Consider the following 19317-nt stretch of genomic DNA (forward strand, 5'->3'; position numbering starts at 1 on the left):
TATACATTTCAATATTCTCTGTTCTCTTCCTAAGTTATAATTACAAAGGATAATAATGGGACAGATTTCAGCCTCTACCTCTGCAACCCAGAGAAAAGCCATTGGAGTAGTTCACTGTGTGTTCCACACACCCACAAAAAGCCAGTTTTTTCCTCAGTTCTGACTTTTTGCTCTTCCACTCTCTCTTGCTCATTCATGAAGTAATACTAACAGGAGACTTGTTATACATATTTTCTGTAAAACTACACTTACTAAAGTCTTGCTTGTCTATTGCCCAAGTAGCCACAGCAAGAAGGGCGTTCTGTATTTAAGTGAACTGAAAATTTCCTTTCTTCCCCTTCTCAGATCCCTCAAAGTCACTGATTCCTGATTTGCATTCCTAGAGGTATCCTAACATGTATTATACTTCAAGCTTCACATTCACAAGTGGATCCTATAGGGGCACAGCTTCCAGCCAGGGGTCAGGTAAGTGCCATCTGATTTACTGTATTGAACAGTTTTGCAAAGTTGATTTCCAAAACCTGCAGATGTAAAAAGTTTTATTATTTCATCTCACAGAGCACAAATATATAAACCTTGCAAAACAGCATCATATAGTAAAAAAATTATTTGGCACTTACCTGATTCTCCATTGGCTGGTTTAGTTCTCCAACTGAAAGCACTAAGGATTATAATATTGTCAGTACGGGGATTACTGAAAATGTTCCAAGTGTGGGAGTCAGTGATCTGCAATTTAGCAGTCTTAGATGGAGAATTAAATGTAAGTTTCAAATTACTTAGATTCTGGATTCTATTCATAATGGTAATTTAGATGATTATATATATAAACTTACAAATATTGGTTAAAATAAAACATCTTACAAACATTTCATAGAAAGACTTTATGAGTTAAGAATATCATGTGAAAAGTAAACCTCTGATACAGTATCTCTTAAACTTATATGGCTTAATTGCTTGCTTACTATATCTTGGACTATTTATTTGATATACTGAACTCATTTGTTATTGTCATATGAATCTTAAGGGGCTCTAGCATAATTTAAAAACAGCTAGAAAAGGAATTTTTTTGGTCACAGTAAAAGTATAAGTGTCTTAGCCACAAAACAAATCATATTCAATATTAATATCTACTGAACTATAGCAAGAGTAAAGTCATTTGGATTAGTTAAGACTAGAAAATCTTCAAGCTTGAAGCTTTTATTGCTTCTACTGTTCATACTGCCGAAAATCTTTCATTGTAGGAAACTACAGATTATTCAAACTGATCAGATCACTCTAATGCCCTGCAGCTAACAGTCTTGCATTTGCAAAGTAGTGAAATGGACGATCCAATAGCACTTTTTCATCTCCCGTTTCTGTGTTTCTTTCAATGCTGAATGGAAGTTTATTCATAAATTTGAAAGGCTAGAAGGATCCTAGGTATCCCTAGATATCTTTATGTCTTCAGCAATGGAATTGTCGTGACGACTACGGTTGATTAAAAGTTATAGTCTTCGTATTAATCTCCACAAATGTTACACCTGTCCTGTGGATACAGTAATATGTTAGTTAACCATGATATTCTGAATTTATGAAACTGAATATGTGTATGGAAATAAATGCTCTTGCCCATTATGCCCCACAATATGGAAGATAATGAACTGTTTTTCTAGAAATGGGAGAGTCACAGTACCATTTCACTTTTCATCAAGGTTTCCGTTTTTAAATTATCAAGGAAATTGTATGTAAGGATGTCAACTGCTAATAATAGTTTTCTTACATGAAAGTAAAATTGTGTGAAGTGCAAGAAGAGATCAGGGTATAATTTAACAAATGTACAAGATGTTCATTTTTCAAGATTTTAATACTCCAATTTGTAGAACTTCCATGTTTTTTTTAAGCAGAAAACTATTTTTAAGCTTTGTTTTTATGACTAAAGTTTTCAAAAATGGCAGAGACATTTTTAGTTGGGAAAATCTATTTGTACAGAGAGAGAAAGAGGAAGAGGTATCATTAATGAAAATAGTCACTAACTTCTTTCTTTGTCACTTTTCAAATTAGTTCCTAATCTCCGCTACTAACTGCAAGTCCAGTGGATGTGATGGAGGGAATGAATAGGAGTATTAATGTAAAGGATTAATTTTTTTCTCATAAAATTTAAAATGTAAAGAAAAAATGAGAGCTCAAAAACTTTACCAAAATCTCTTAAAAATAATAGCTAAAAAACAAACTATGTAAGATGACTCCTATTTGGATAAATTCGCCAGTATTACAAAATCTAAGAGACATGGATAATACCACCTACTGCTAGATCCTTACCGCTTGCTAAATAATCTTATATACTGTATAGCATACTCTCTGAGAAGCATTAGAACTTTTTAGTGTATTGTCAAGCAAATACAGAACTCAGTCTTGTGAGGTACTGAATTGTCAAGCCTCAGCTCACTGCCAACCCATACAAAATTAGACTTTTTTGGTAAATCGATTTAAAGAAAAAGAAAATTGAATTAATGACTAGTATTTGATAATGAAAACTTTTCTCAAGGCTTAAAGAGACCAACTGTGTACACTTTCAATGTATGCATTGTTTCCTATTAACAGTTGTGACAGTGCTCCTATCCATGTGATTAGTAGGATTAATCTTTTAACTTATTCATGATTAATCAATATGATTCACTAGAATGATGTGACAATTTTTAAGCAATAATTTATACAATGTGTTGTGTTCCATTCCAACACCGCACATCATTCTTTATGAAATTCTAATTTAGTGTGGATGTTATTTTTGCACACTTACTGTGCTCATTTAATGACTTCTGTAATTAACTATTAGGAAATGATAATACGAAACAGAATTAGGAACGAATATTAAGCATATGATGAATTAATGTTTGCAGTGTTATATAAAATATAGGCTGTATTACTGTCTGATTTTAAAAAGTAAATAGTCACTGATATGACTTACTAGATTATAGCATCCTTGTTTCCTGTTTAACTAGAGTGGTGATGATGGCATGCCTGGTTTTAGGGAATCAGAGCTGGAAACTAAAGCTGAATTTTTTTTTCCCTACGTGACTTTTTTTGCAACTTAATTTTTTATAAGCTAGTTAACATCAATTGCAGTTTTTACACAGTTTAAAATGAACAAATATTACTGTAATATTACTATAATAGCATTTCACTCAGTGGGTAAAATCTAATTTTTGATAGCAGTGTTACACAAAATGCTCCTGTTTTATTTACCTGCTTGTTTTAAAAATAAAGGGCTGGCAAGATGTTTGATTGTCTTACAGCATCCTGTAACTTTGCTCAGACTATCTCTGAGCTTAGCATCTGTTTCCTAAGTTAGCTAATGCCTAATACCCTGTACATTATAGAAATTATATTTAATGTGCATAATTTCTTGCATACGACAACTGTAGGGTATGGCACATGAACAGCTAACTCTTTTGCTCTTGAATGTTACTTTGTCTGTAAATTCTGCTATATTTTTCATATCATTTCTAGGTATTTATTGCCAGGACCTTCACAGTTCCTCATGAAATCATCCTCGTCCAACCTTAGCTGCAGTTCATCTGGAATGCCTCGTCCTAACATTTTGTTTACACACAGATATAGTCACCTGTGAAACAGAAGGAGAATTACTGTTCCTTGTAAATAATGGCACTCCATTTTTTTCGAATTAAAAGTTGTGATGGAGCTGAACATAAGTGTTGTTATATTTACCTTCATATTATGATAACGTTTAGCTGAAAAGCTACTGCAAAAGCATAGCCTTTCTGGAAACATAATAAACCTTATTTAAGTTGTTTACACACATATGTGAATGTGTAGATCTTGCTAGGTTTATAAGTAATTCCTTCCTACTAGAAATGTTATTTTTGCTGCAGAATATATAAAAATGGAATTGATCTTGAAGATCCTATTACAGTGTTACATTATTTTATAAGTACAGTACTTCAACTTAAATATTTATTGTAAAATATACTATTTATTGTCTCATATGTAATTGATCCTTTAACAAGATAGGTGATTAAAAAACTGTAGCAGACCGGCAGAACAGTAATAGTTACTGAATGTAATCTGATTATTTCTAGGACACAAAAAAAACCCCAAAACTCTACAAGCCAAATCTAAAGCAGGCATCATTTTATTTCTCCTCTGAAACTACAAGATCTATTTATTCATGTTATCCTTCTTTACGGACATGGTATAGTATATTTTAGTCAAAGTCAAGCCAATCTTATATGTAAATATTAAAAATATCAGTTTTAGCATCCAGTTTCTAATTGGATTTTTGTAATAAAACAGAAGCCAATGTTTGTTACCAGACTTTCATTCACATTACCTATGTCTTGTGCCTTTAAATTTCCTTTGGGAGCAAGCAGTCACCTGCAACTAATACAAGCATGCATAGTGCATAGTTTTTCTGTTTTACTGCACAAATGGTAAAGCAGAAATTTTAAGAATCACTGCAGCTATAATATATTATTGAACCTTAAACTAAATGGTTTGATGTAGTTTTTAGCATACAATCCAGTATGTGCTGTAGAACGTGTCTTTGAATGGACAGTATTTTCTAGCCTTGCTGACACCTCTAAATGTTGGAAATATAATTCATTAGAAAGCTCTCATTCAGATTCAGCTTTCTGGGCTTGGCTGAAGGGTGCAATAAGAAACTGACATAAATCAGAACCAGAGCAGGAACCGAGTATTAACAGGATTTGTAACTGCAAAACCTCCTTCAGGTATTGCTATGTACACCCGTTCATCCCATTCAGCATTGTGCCATATGGGCCTTACTCATTATATAAATAATTATTAAAAATTCAGTTAATTTAGATTTAAAATGAATGAGGTTTTCTAACTGAGTACAGAAGAGAGTAAGTAGTTATTTACCAAAGACCTGTTTACTTTTCAATAATGTAACCTTGAAATTTTGTTTGGAAGTTATCAATGTGTTTCAGGTAATTAAAAAAAAAATAATTTAGGGGTTAGTTGTCCTCAGGAGTGAGTATCCTGAAGGTTTTTGATATCCAGAGGTTTAAGACAAATTGAGACTGAAGCTGTCTGGAATTGAATTTTTTAAATCATAGTCATAGTACATCTCAAACTGGGAATTTTGGTGAGATTTTGATGCCTGTGCTGTAGTGCCCCAGCTCTGGATTGCAGGATACATCATAGCAAGACTATTTGTAAACAATTTAAAAAACTCTGAGGTTAACCAGGTATCAGCAATCTTCTGTTCCAGGTAAATCTTTTACATTTTCAACGTAATAGTAGTTTTGTAATACAGTATGTTCACATCAGTTCACTTTGTATGTCTCTTTTGGTCCATACACTGACTACTGATAAAGCATACTATGATTATCTGTAAGACCTAATAAAATCTAAAAATTCTCTCTTGAGAGTGGCTTCCATTGTATACTACTTTTGGCCGTAGGGAGAAAAACAGCTTCCAACTTAAGTCTGCCAAACTCAAATGGAACTTTATGATAGTATGTTCATATGCCTTTTTTTTTTTTCAACTATATTTGGATCAGTATTCTCAGAAGCCAGTGCTGGTAGAGATCAATCTGTATAGAATATTTTGCCAGCAGAAAGAGGGCTACTTAGTATAGCTATACGGTATGGACAGATCTAGGAAAAAATCATATACATTTAGCATGTACAAAAGTGCACCAGGGTGGTCTGAGTTTTCAAAAATTGGTTGGTTTATAATATTAATATGTTCATACTGCTGATAGCCCTTCCTGGAGTGGTACTATGCTCCTAATAACATGTAAATCACAGTTTAAAGTAAATGTAATCCCACATGGTGCCCAGCTGGTCTGAATGCATGAGTAAGGTCTGCAGGGGAATGGCCGGGCACCCCGATCGGCTGGGTCCCTGTAGCACCACAGGTGCAAGCACTTACCCTTTGCCAAACAGCTGCATTTTAGACCTGTCCTTCAGAAATAACACAGATCAGCTGGGCCTACTAATTGAGCTTTTGAGCAGTAATTAGCTCTGACTGTGGGTCTCTTGCAAGCACTTCGGTGGCTTCAGCCTGATGGCCTGTTGATCCACAGAGCAGTTGTCTCTGTCTGCCCTCAGACCGTTTTGCTCAGCAAGCAGCTCATCCATCAGAGGTGGAGGTAAGGCCAACCTCATAAATGCCTTTTGGGATATGCCAGGGTCTCAACTGTATTTCTAAGTTATACTGGAATTGTAACAAGAAGGAAAAGAACACAGATAAAATTGTACTGAAGATTAGTCTTTATGCATTGACATCACTGAGGCATGCCTGGAAGAAGGTAAGCATATTTTAATGGTATATGATGATCTTAGTAAGTAAACCCCCCTCTAACGTGGAAGTAAGATGTGTGCTAACTCTGCTGTTGGAGTTGTGTGCCTTTAGTTTAGCCAGCGGTGCGCCCCATGGGGTGTCGTGGTGGCTGTGGCGGGCAGAGCTGGGCCAGGACTGCCCGCGAGGAGCAGCCACTGCGCAGTGCCGTAACTGCCGCAAGTGACGCATGTTTTCTCTCGGACCCCGTGGGGAGAGTCAGGGAGGGATTAGGCTCCCTCACTAAGTTTTATTAATAACTTAATCTCCAGAAACCTGCTGATATTTACACAAAAATATTACCTTTATCAGAGATTTTTCTTTTCCGTTACATTAATGTTTCATTATGGGAGCCGTCGTGCCTGGCCGGCTCGGTGATGCGTTGTCCGGAGCCACAAGCCTCATGGCTCAGCGGTGGTGCTGTCTTCTCGCTGCCCGTGAGCAGGCGGGCTGCGCTGCTGTGCAGCACCAGGGGACGTAAGAGCTGATGCTGGGGCAGGGAGAGCATACGTGGCTAGGGGAGAGCCCTGGGGGCGCAGGGCAGAGGAGGGGGACCCGAGGCGCTAGCCGGGTGAGGGCGGTCATGGGGCACAGGGTGGGGAAGGCGAGGCGAAGCCCATCCCGCCCTGTCCCATCTCCGGGCACGGCGGCTGCCTGCTGAGGCAGGGCCAGCTCTTGGCACTGCCTCGAGACTTTGGAGTCACCTTCCCAGAGGTGTTCTAGTCACTCCCACTCCTCTTCACAAACTTAAGCGGGCTTTTCCAGGGTTGATATCGTGATAATTTCTTACAGCACGTCTTCAAGTACCACCAAACCGTAAGAAGCAGGGCAATGGGTAATCATAGTCATCATAAAGGATGCCTGTTGCCTAGTTTGCTGTTTGGCATTAAAACCTGTGATGATAATGGCAAAGATAGTGTAGTGCGTTGAGCGAATGTTGAGGCCAGAAACTCATTTGATTGATTTTTTTTTTTTTTTTAAAAGTGCTGCAATGATTCCAGTCTCCTCAAGAAAGCTGTGCAGCGTGCAGGCTTCTGGAGGCCGTGGCCAGGTCCTCCTGGAGGCAGTGCTGGGGCCTGTGCTCTCGCTCAGGCTGTGGTCGCTCGCCGTGGGGTGTGCCCCCTGGGCACCTTCGAATAACTGTTTTGCAGCGATCTTTGCAGTCTGGAAACTGATTCACAGTTTTGTTCACTGGGTTCTCATACTGTGCTAGTGTGAAAGATGTTTTCACTTTAAAGCAGGATGAACAGCTGTAGGGTTGGGCTCAGAAATACCAATTATGAAACCTTAAAAAGAATTCACACTTTATTTGTGGTGAGAAACAGTTCTTACCCTGTGAGAGAATAGCCTGATGGCATCTGCTCTTTCAGTCTTTAGTGGAGAAAAATACTCACTGAAGTCTGCAGGAGTTCTGTTTGTGTGAACTGCAAAACGGCCTTCAGGATTGATCAGAAAGGGTGTTGCTTTCCATAATGGAAAGCTACTGGTGCTATTTGTTTGCGTATTCTGAAGACAGCTGTCTGATCTATGCCCAGGAATATTTAATTTTCAGCTGAAAGAAAGTGCATATAAAACTGCTTCTTCAGTTCTTGGTAACAAGCTTGGGAGTCGTAAGTACGAAGTCAGAAGAGCATAGAAAACAAATTTTTGAGAGCATGTCTTTGCCTAAGTAATGTTAAAGGAAACATCACTTAAAGCACCTAATAAAGGTACCCATTTGGAAGACGTTGGCCTTGGGATAACGTTCCATCTAGAAAGGAATGTCTCATTATGGAAAGATTATGGTTGTTGATTCTATGTCCAGGAAAATAAACTCATTCATTGGGCTTTAAAAGTACATCCGAGTGATTTTTTTAGTTGGGCTAGAAGCTCTACAATAAATTCACTCTTAACCTATAAATACATGTTTTCATATTTACAACTTCCTCTATCTCTTCAAGGATAAGGATTGAATTATGTTGACAATTGTATAACATCTAATTTAGGTGTTAGCAAATGTGAGTATTTGCAAGCCGGTGATGTAAAAATATTAGCAAGCGTGTGGTGTTAAAACAGTTAACTTGAAGCTGTTGCCCTTATTCACGTTTTCAGGAAAAGATAACTTGCTGTTAAATTGTATACTTACTGGAAAGTCTTTCACTTCAGCATTTACTAAAAACATTTGTAATTTTTTCTGTATGTGGTAAAATTCCTATGCATCAGTTGCTGTTCTGCATCGGTGTTCTTTGTTCTCTGGCAGCCTCCTCTGTGCAGTTTCCTACATTGCTGAAGTCTTTTGTTAACTCAGAAGAGCCTTTGAGATGTAAATAGCTACAGCATTTAGGGCTCTTAAAGAATTCACACTAAGAAATCTGTGGTAATTTTACCATTTACCTTTTTGGGGACAGGGGCAGGTTTCCCTTGTAAGGACCTAAGACTGATATGTTCTTGGGTTTTTTTTGTTTGTTTGTTTTGGTTTTTTGATTTTAATCGTTTCTTCTTTTAAAACAAATGACAGCATTTACTTAGCAAGGAGAACTCTTAAACCTACTAACCTTAAAACTCCCCTCCTTTCACAGAACATGGTTAACACCTGTAAAATAATGCAGTTAAAACTTTTGTGTATGGCCTTTCAATGCCCTCTGAATGGCTCTATCTGTTCTTAGTGGAAAAGAGCAAAATGGAGTCCGCCCTTGACTGGAATGGCGTCTGACGCTGATCCCTGAGCGTCCGCTCTTGTGTTCTGTTTTGGCTCGAATGGCTGCATGGTAGTCTCGCCCTTTGTGCCGAATCCTGTCAAAAGCTAGCAGCCACCTAAGGAAGTGACCCATGCTTGCCTTTTCTATTGTACTCTGGTCAAACAACTGGTCGCTGCTAGTATACTGCAGTTTTTGCTGAGTGAAGCTGGGCAACTTGCTGCAGCAGGGTTTGATGCTCTATGCAGTTTTGTTGCTGGGAAGGGCTGACTTTGAAAGCTGAGGGAGTGCTTGTCATGAAGTAGGGTAAAGTCCAAAATGGCTAAGAGAAGTTGGGATGCCTGGTGGGAAGATACATCGTCTTGCGTTATAGATTTTCCTTGGGCCCATTCTTGTGGAAATAAATTACACAGTTGCAGCAGAACAAAAGACTGTTTCATTTAATGCTATATATGGAGCAGTGTTTTTGTGTCCTCTGAGCATCTGTAACACTATAACCACTCAGATGTTTCTGTCACAATTCCCTACAGCAACTTCTATTCCCAGCTGAGAAGCTTTTCCTAAAGAGAAGGGCCTGTATTTCCTAAATCTGAGCTTTCCTAAGCAAGATTTAAAAAAAAAAAAAAAAAAAAAAAGAAGGCAGTTTGCAATACAGATATACCCTGACTTATGTAGTGCGTAGATTCTTGATCTGATTGGGTACTGGAGGTGGTCTGGCTGTCACAGCATAAGAGTTCTCCATGAAACTAATTTGTTTTGCTGAGAGAAATGCAGATCTGAGTGGAAACATCTGTACTTGGCAATATGCTGAGTGACACATGTGGCACAGGAGTAGATGGAGGTGAAAACTCAGTACGTGTTTCCAGGGATATTGCCCGCACTCCAAGCAGCCCTTGCTCACAGACCTATTTTTACAGAGTGTTGGTTGCTCTCAGCTTTCACTGAAGTCAGTTCCTTATAGCTCTGAAGTTGCTCACTCTGTTAGAGACTTCTTGTGTGCAGCATACAATTGCAGGTTTCATTAGTACAAGTGTATGGTGGTTTTTTTATATATTTATTTTTTTTCTTGTAAGATAATTGGTATGCAGTATCCCTTACAAATGCAGTAAACTAGTCAGACAAGTAAGCATTGCTAATGAGAAGTAGGATAAATTGTCCTGTGCAGAGAGCTGTACTTTTTGTGGTACCTGAATTAGTAGGTGGCAGTGTGCAGCGCAGACCTATTTTTAGTAATAGGCTGTATTGATAAATGGTCAGCAATCTTAGAAACACGTCATGCTTGCGAGAGTTTGACTTTCTTCCAGCACCAGGTACCTTTTCCTATTCAGCTCGGTTACTGTTAGGTAATTGCAGGCATCCTGCTAAGTGAGAGATTTGGGTGTTTTATTTTCTCTTGTAGGGTTTGTGCTCGTAATGGGAGTGAATTCTTCTTTTTCACGACTGTTTAGGATTCGAGCCATCTTATTTTTATGTTTTTTAAATTCTGATTCAGAGGATGAATAAAGTACTTGCATCAAAATGACACAGTATAAGATAGATATGCCATAGGGGAGTTTAAGTTTAGCCACGTTACAGCAGTTGCTTTGGTGTTTAATACATTATGCAACTAGAGGCAATTGAGAAAGTTTCCAAATCAAAAAATATGTCAGTAAGCTAAGTTCTTCTGACACTTAAAATAATTTCTGCCAGCATTGGTAAGCTATACCTGACATCATCTTTTCAATCTTTGTTAATTTAATTTATGGGAAGATTTGTAAGAAAAATCAGCGTAATTTCCTAAAACTGTATGGTTAGGTTATACCCAGTGTGAACTAAACTTCACTGTATCACCTGCCAAGTGTGGGGTTTTTGTATACTTTTGTCTTTGCCCACAGTTGTTTCAGAGTACGTGTTCCTCTCCTGTCACTTTTTTTTTTTTTTTTAAATGTATAGCATGAACCAGAGATGACTCCCTTACCCTTTCTTCCAGCTGTGACATGGCTTTGGACAAACCAAGAAGCGAAAAGCTTTGCTCCACAGGTAGGCCCCTGAGTATAACAGTAGTCTGGTCTCAATTTCTGGATTTTAGAAACCTAGTGAATAAGTGAAATTTTTTTTTTTTGAGAGAGCAGTGTATAGTGCAGTATTTTGTACTTACCAGCTTGCAGACTATTGGCATCTGGTTTGTTCACACTGTAGCAGTTTTCAGAGTAGTGTGGCTGTGCGCTTGTTCTGAAGCGCAATGTCTTGGAGGACTTTCCCCTGTTTCCCCTTCTCCTCCCCCCCCCCCCCCCCCAACCGGTTCAGGTGGAGGGAACAGTAAATATTACTGTATGTCTTGTAACTTCAAAATATTAACAAATCTGTTCTGAGGAAAAATTTTAATAGTTTTTCCATAGTTTAATGGGAACTAATAGGTCATACGACACAGTGTGCAGGCTATCCCAGTATACTTTCTTATCTGCATTTGAATACAAATGTTCTTACAGAAAATACATTTGAATTGTCCAGACAATATGCAATTAACATACTTTGTAACATCCCCGCATGATATATATGCGTGGGAATCTTCTTTCAAATATGCAGATAAGTGTATTTCTAATGCTAAATAAGTTTTCTATTATCATTAGTGAGCTGAAGTAATCAAATGGTTACTCTTATTTTAGAAACCCACGTGTGGGAGAAGCTGGGCTCCAAATTAAGCTTTCGGAATAACGGGGTATATTTCACAGTAATTTTCTGTGTAGACTACAACAACACTACGGGGATAACTTTACTGGCTATTAAAGTCAAGTCAAGTAAATGAAATTGGTATACGCTTTTGTTTTAGCTGACTGCCATGTAACCTGTTCTAAAATTCTAGAAACACAATTGTGAGTGTATATATGTATTTTTTGTATCAATGATAACAACAGCTAGTACTGCTAATATGCATATTCATGTGTCAGCATTTTTGTTATTTAGGAGTTGATATCTCACCTGAGTTGCAGTTTAGCTTGCAGAGCCTCAGCAAGAGGTGTAACACTGTACCGTAATTATTTAAACAGCAATAAATTGTACTTTCCTGCGTTGTGTCATTGTGGTTTGGGTTTTTTGTTTGGTTTTTCATTGTATTTTTTGTGGTTTTTGTTTTTCTTTTTTAGTTTGCTTTGGGGTTTTTGCTTTTTGTTATTTCTTGCTTTTTTGGGGGCTTTTTTTGCTTTGAGAAAATAGTGTGTCATTCAAAAGCAACTTTGATTTCATTGTTTATCTGCTGGTGAGGCAATGCTCTTCAGTATAGTCTAGAAATTGGTGTTCAGCCATGCTCCCTTCTTGCATCCATGCCACTATTAAAATTTGGTATCCAGTTTTGTTGCTCTGTGGAGAGAAATGGCTTTACAGGTTGATTGGGCAAGTCTTAGACTATTGAGATTTGAGTATATTTTCAGTCCTGGAAACCTGAAAGCAACTGAGCTAGATCACAGAGAACTAATATATTGCAGATAGCCCACGGTCAATACGCAGGGATCTGTATCATCGCAGTTATTGCACAAGTCAGAAAGCATTCAGGAATCAGCTTTTACAGCAGCAAGGAATGCTGGTAACAAGATCTGTGTCAGACAGAATTTTCAACTTTATAAATAAATAAGAACAAATTATTCTAGTCTGTCTTTGAAGCCAATAGTGGCTGGGAGTCTGAACAGATTTCCATGTTGCAATTGCACAGCTCTTCTCCCTCTGAGAGGTTAATATAGTTTTGCCAGTACCCCATTAGCATCACTGATGATTCAGCTGGCTCAGTTTTTCCTTTCTGAGGAGAATTTATGCTAGTGATTTGTAAAACAAGTCATAAACTAGCCTAATTAAGAAAGATGTAGACGACCTTCATAAAGGTTTAGGCCTAGCACTTCTAGGCCCTGCCACTATTAGCTTGCATCAACCAAGAAGGTCATGTTCCTTTACTGTGATTTATAGAAAAAAGTTGTCTGAATGTTTCTAGTACTACATAGAAAGCACCGCTTGAGAAAGTAGAGGCCATGTAACATTTGTGCCTTTAAGGTACTATCCTGTTTCCTTAGAACCAGCTTGGTCAAAGTATCGAGTTGTTTCCTCTGAAAAAAGTAACACTATGCCTTTCAGTGGCGCGTGACTCACCCACTATACAGGTGCGGGTCTAGCCAAAAACTTCTATTCAAAGCAAATCCAGCAACAGAAAAGTCTATGGGTATCATGATGGAGGCATAAACTACTTTTTTGTTTTGTTTTTTTTCCCTATCCACAGCATAAGTTTGAATGTGTTTTCTCCCTTGCCCCTTGTAATCAATGAACTTATACAAGACTAGAATGCATTTTCTGTAAGCCGTGTCTCTTCTCTGAGACCCCTCTGATTCTAGGCCTGCTTTGTACTTTGATTCTGTAAATCTGTGTAGGCAGACTTAGCAAGAATGGTTCTCCTTTCTGACAAGTGAGATACATCTCAACCTTCAGGATATGGCTGGTTCAAAACACAGGTAAAATAATCAATTTCTAACCTCAAATCCTTTGTTTTAAAGGACTGAGATTTTGCAGTATCATGGTAATGGAGGAATTAATTCAGAAAAATCACCATCAGTAGTGCTGAAGTATTGTTACCATTTTCTACAAAATCCCTTGGCAGAGGGAGGGAGACTTTTCATATCTTTGTCTTGTTGCCAAGGTCAAGCGAGAGAGCAGTCTAGAAATAATTACCCCAGTCTCTTTGTGCTGGTAATTATCAGTGGGATGAATTTCTTTTGGAAGCTTTAACTCCTGTGGACATTTGTTCCTTTTATTCAAATAAGCATGGTAGTTTGCACTAACAACTGAGTAGCAATCCTGAAGGTAACAGTTGTTTTCTTTCCTAGAAATTAACATCAAATAATTATCTGTGGTGTGTTTATTCCTGTCATTTTAGTAGGTGAGATATAAGAGACAGCAGTATGTGTTCAGTCAGATATTGCTGGGTAGTAGTGTGGGCAGCACCTTTCTCTGGGAGATATGAAACAACTGGGCATTTGACAGACCCTCTGGTGTGGTGTTCCCTTCTCTCTCAGGTACACAAAGGCAACCCCAACCCTGCGGTTGAACTGTCACAGTGTCACTTCCCGTAAGCTGCGTGAAGCTGCTGAGAAGACCAGTTTTAGCAGTAGGTGTGAGGGGATTTTCGCCATCAGTATTAGGCTGGCAGGTTGCAATGAAAACAACTGTCATGATGGTCACTGGAAAAACTGTATGCTTTGAATCAAGTTTAGTCAGACTGCACTGTGTTGTAACGTTGCTGAAGCTGAGAGGTTGCCTATGTTAGGCTGTCCTTGTTAACTGCGATGGAGTGCACTTAGAAAATGTTTTTGGGATCAAGCCTCTAATTGCCATCATTGCCTTCTTCGATTTTTATTTTCTATATAAGTAACTTATTTTTAAAAATGGTTTGCTTTTCCTATGTATTTTGAGCTGTGTGGCACCACGTGAAGATTACACTCTTGGAACCTTTTTATAAGACAACACAAAACATCAGTATCAATATACTGAAGTCTGAAATGTCACTAATGTGGGAGAAGGTTGCATGAACTATGTATGTTGGATAATTTTGGGATAACATGCATGCATAATTTGCATAATCTTGGAGAGATGGGAAATTTACAATTGTGGGGAAGAGACAAAGGCGGATTATCAACTGTATAGAAAAGCAAGATATTTTCTAATTACTGTTCTAGTAACAATGACAAACCCAAACTTTTCTTAAGTTTCCCCCAAAGGGGACTCTAGTAATTGCAACTAAGAACATCGAGTAAAAGAATAATATAGTGTAGCTCCATTTTGCTATTAAAAGATTAAACTGAAAGAGGAAAAAATTGTAGAAGGGTCTAATTAATTAGTAAATTGAATGTTTTTCAACTATAGAAAAATACTTGATTTCTTTAGCAATATAGTGTAAGTCAGCTTGGAGATTTTTAAAGATTAGAGTTAAAATAATTATATAAATAAATATATAGCCAATCACTATTTTTTATTTTTAATTAAAATTTTTAAGCTCTGCATTTCAGGATTTTTTTTTTTCCCTCACTTACTATGGGTTATTGGGATTTGGTATTTAACCTTGTATTTATTCTGTAAGCTGTAAATTAAAAGGCTAAATAATCTGTGACCTTTAATAAAACCTTAGTGGTATGAAGTTGCTTTCTGATATATCAGGTGTATCCAGGGATTGTAACCAGAGAATTCCTGCCTTCGGTTTAGGGCAGTAAAGCACATACCATTGTGACTCTTCCCGTCTTAGCAGGCGTTAGACTTATGGCAAGTATTTGAAAGATCCAGCTCTTATATATTGCAGTGCATTCTTAAAACATGCTTGCTTATGTTGTAGTTGATTTCACAAGTTGCGTAGTGATATGTCTTAGTATTTGAGGGTAGGAGAAAGCCAAAAAGGTCTGTTCTGCAATCAGTTTGTGGGTATTTATGTACTTGCCCTTTATAGCAGTTCCTGTCTTCTGTCTGATTCCCAAAGTCATTGCATAACCCCAGCCAAGCTGTTGGCAGACAGTCCTCAAGTGAGAAGCACGGCGAGTTATGGTTCGGTAGCGGATTGCAAGAGCACCTAGTGAAAGCAGATGAACAGTGTGTGTGTATAATAGATACTGAAGTTGTGATCCACAGGGTTCATCCCTGCGCCGAGCTGTGGCTATGTACCTGTGTTTTGCCCTGTTGACCTGTGGTACTTGGTGTGAGGTATTGGTGAACTGACACTGAAGTTGAACTGTCAAATACGCTTCCTCTGTTCGTTTTGCCATCCAAGATGTGGTCCTATCGTGGTATCCTGGTGGACAGATTTATTCTGCAGAGCAGTGTTCTGAAATAGAAACAACTTAGAAAAGGAGAAGAGGTGAGAAGAGCCACAGCAGATGTTGTCAAGGTTCTTATACAAATCTATATTTCTGGTAAAGATTATTGATTTGGGGCCCGTTTAAAGTTTCATGTTAGTTATGCTTGTTTGATATCTGATTTGGATCTGAATTATCAGTAATTAATCTTGTTATTTTTATTTGATGAAGGTTATATTTTTAAATACACAGTAGATACTATTTTTTAATTAATTGCTCCTCATGTGTCTTCTGTTCTTATGACGTTTTTATCATATAGAGAAGATTATACTCTCTTTTTTTGTGTGCAATAATTTCTCTTTTTCTGTGTGCTGATCATCTGTCGTCTTCTCTTCAGTAATGTTATAACCTTAATCTTTTACATCATCAGATTTTTATTATGGTACTCTTGATAATGGAAACAGCTGTAGCTGACTGTTCATTATTACAGTTTATCTAATAGCCTTCCTTCTGAAATACACTTTCTTTTTGTTGTGTGTTGTAAAGATATACATGGTGCAGTTATTTAAAATAGCTACGTTTCTGCCTGAGAGGTCTGGTGCTGTTTATGTTACTCAGTTTATGTTGTCACCATTTATGATTTTAGCAGAATCATTTGACTGAAGTAAAGCTCCATTAATCTCTGTCTTCATTATTTATATGTAATAATTAGTTAATTACCTTTACAGTTTCATTCATCAGGACAGCTGCATTGAGTACAATGTCTTCCAGTTAGTCCTGGGGCAGCAGCTGTGATACTTTGATACTGATCAAATGATATGGTCACAGTAATTCTCTTGCTAATATTATGTTCTATACATAGACGCAGCAATTTAGCTATACAAGATCCTTCATAGATTTTTTTTTTAGGGAAGCTTTAAAAATGTTCAGAAGTTCTCATCTGATCTAAATTTCTTGTCTTCTGATGTGATTTCCATTTAGTTACAGATTGGGCAGGTACCTCTATATCATGCAAGATAAACAACTTCCTGGAAGATATTAAAATATGATGATGTTGCAAATTATCAGTAAATCTGAAGATGAGTCGATAGCTACTTTTTAAATATACTTATGCAAAATTGTTGTTGTTGTTTATTAATTTTTCAGGGAAAAAGAAGGTCAAACAGCATTGACAAAAACTATATGCCAAAACCCATATTAATAAATCTCAGTAAAAAAAGAGAGGATTTCTTAAAGGTGATAAGCATTTCAAAAGTGCCACTGAAGTCTAAGGGAATTGTAACTGTTTTCCTGTGCTAATAAGTCACATATTATACTTGTAGGTTTGAAATGGTTTATTTTAGGTGCTTATTTTAAGAACGTTGTCCTTTGCCTATGAGACTTGATCATAAAATTAATGGAAAAAAAGTATTTGCCCTCCTTTAGTACTTGTAAGCCCATGTGTACTCCAAGGATTAATCTCTAATTTAGATTATTTGCCCCAAGTGAGAAATAGCCTGAAGGTTACCTGGCCCCGTATAACTACCACATGGAATTGGTTATAAACATTATTGCTGCAGTTCTGCACAGCCCAGGTGGAAAGGACAGGGATTATTATTGAACATGTTTATAGCACAACAGATGTACGTGCAAACAGTCTAACACAGAGGAGACAAGATGGAACAACAATTGAGGAAAACAAGGGTATGGAGATCTCACAGGTGAGAACCTTGGATAAGGAAGAACTAGTACTAGGTGGTTTGGGAGTGTAGGAAGGCCCACTGAGGATAAGATGTGAGATACTCTACTGAGTGGATGGGGCTGTGTCAAGAAGTCATGCTGAATCTCTTCTGTAGGAATAATAATGGGGTTTGCTCCATGAGCTAGAGCCTAGAGTAAATGGATCAGTTTGTTTCAGTTGTCATATCCTGATTATTCAGCCACCAAATAACTGTATTTACAGTGAATACTTCACTATTTGCTAGTCTTTGCCACGCTTGAGGTTAAGGCAGGAAAAACAAAGTATGACTGCCATTGCCATATAAAAGAACCAGAACAGCATATAATCTCTTTCTAAAAGTCATGCTTTGCTTTCAACATGAATACTTTCTAATTGAGATTATTGTGCATGTAGATGTGGTATTGGTCACTTTGACAAAGTAATCTACAAGAGTTATGCCTGATGAAGGATCCTGGGACAAAAGCAGCCAGCTTTCTGCATTATCAGCCATTTTTAGCTAAAACGTATATATACATAAGTGCATAAAATAAGTGTGCAAAAATAGTCAGCCTTGCAAAAACTAAGGTTTATGTATAACAAAGATCAGTTTTGGATTTAGCATTGAATAAATACTTTTCCAGCCTTTTTAAAAAAAAAAAAAAAAATGTAGCACAGGAATTTGTCAGTACTGCACGTGCACCAGAAGAGAGCAACATAGGCACACTGTACAAGCCTAAAGCAAGTAGCCATTTTAAACTGTACGCAGGAACATACTGTCCTCTGTTTTAGAATCTGTATTTTACCTGCCTCTGAATGTGATGGATGTGGTGTAATTACTAGTTAGATTTATGGCTGCTGATGATATGTTTCATGAGTCATATTTTTGTCTTTCAGATATTTAGGTACAGTATGTTTCCCCATTCATTATGGTTTCATTTAGGATATGTGTTTATATGTTTGCTGAAACATTGCTGCTGGTCTTCCTATCAGAAGCTGTTTTCAAAAGTAGACCTTCTGTTTGTGAATTTTCTTTGGCTTAAGCAATTAAAATGAACCTAATATTTCAATTTTCTTAAATGTTCTGGAATGATAAATTACTTTTTAATTGACTTGAAAAAAAGACCTTGTAAGCCTAGAAATGTGTATATATTAATGAATGTAGCCATTCTGAGCACGTGGACACTGTTTTGTTTTATGTTCAGTTTTATTCTGTTGAATAATCGTATTAGATCCAAGATAATAAATATACTCAGGTATGTAAAGAAACTTACTTAGCTATGCATTTTGCAGTTCCTTAATGTCTCTTTGCTTAAGTATTATCTCCAACTTAAGTTAGTAAACATTTACTTTTTTTGTTGTGAGGATCACTTATCTCAAGTTTTGTTTTAAGAAATTTAAGACTTTGTTGTGCATAAGGTCGTTTTCAAACAGCAAATATTTATCTGCAGTTCCTAAGAAATCTGTTTTTGGAATTAGTTATTAGCAAGTCAGTTGTCTTCATTGTGGAATATATTACTGCACCCTACAGTCCTTCGCTGGCATAAAGGTGTTGTCATGATCTTGTGGCCTAATTTGAGCTGCTGTAGATCCTACTCCAGAATCTACATAGATTGAAACAACAGCCCTTACTACAGCAGGAAAGCAGAAGGGAGAGGTAAGGGCTGAAAATCAGCCCTGTGCTAGGCTGAAAAGAGTAGTTTTCTCCTCCCCCTTCTAAGTAGGGGAGGATGAACGGTTTTGACTCCTTCCTACTTATTTTAATACCTGCGTAGTACAGAGAATGGGATAAAGCAGATCCAGATTCTTTTTCTACCAGGCCAGTAGAACTAAGTGCTGTAAATTTTC

At 37.3% G+C, this 19317-nt stretch overlaps 1 protein-coding gene across 5 annotated transcripts in view; it reads left to right on the forward strand.

Moving 5' to 3' along the window:
• The window catches only part of TTLL7 (tubulin tyrosine ligase like 7), an 80789-nt gene extending 75408 nt beyond the window's left edge, over window positions 1–5381 (forward strand). For 3 of the 5 annotated variants that reach the window (XM_068952691.1, XM_068952690.1, XM_009673237.2), the window contains one exon: window positions 3487–5381. In XM_068952691.1, coding sequence (XP_068808792.1) covers window positions 3487–3607 — 121 coding nt within the window. In that variant the 3' untranslated portion in view covers window positions 3608–5381. Of the gene's footprint in view, window positions 1–345; window positions 466–3486 lie in introns of all 5 variants that reach the window. The other 2 variants (XR_011142579.1, XR_011142580.1) reach the window with 1 other exon arrangement.
• The last annotated feature ends 13936 nt before the right edge of the window (window positions 5382–19317 follow it).

The sequence above is a fragment of the Struthio camelus genome, chromosome 8, assembly GCF_040807025.1.
Source record: "Struthio camelus isolate bStrCam1 chromosome 8, bStrCam1.hap1, whole genome shotgun sequence".
In the NCBI taxonomy this organism is placed as follows: Eukaryota; Metazoa; Chordata; class Aves; order Struthioniformes; family Struthionidae; genus Struthio; species Struthio camelus.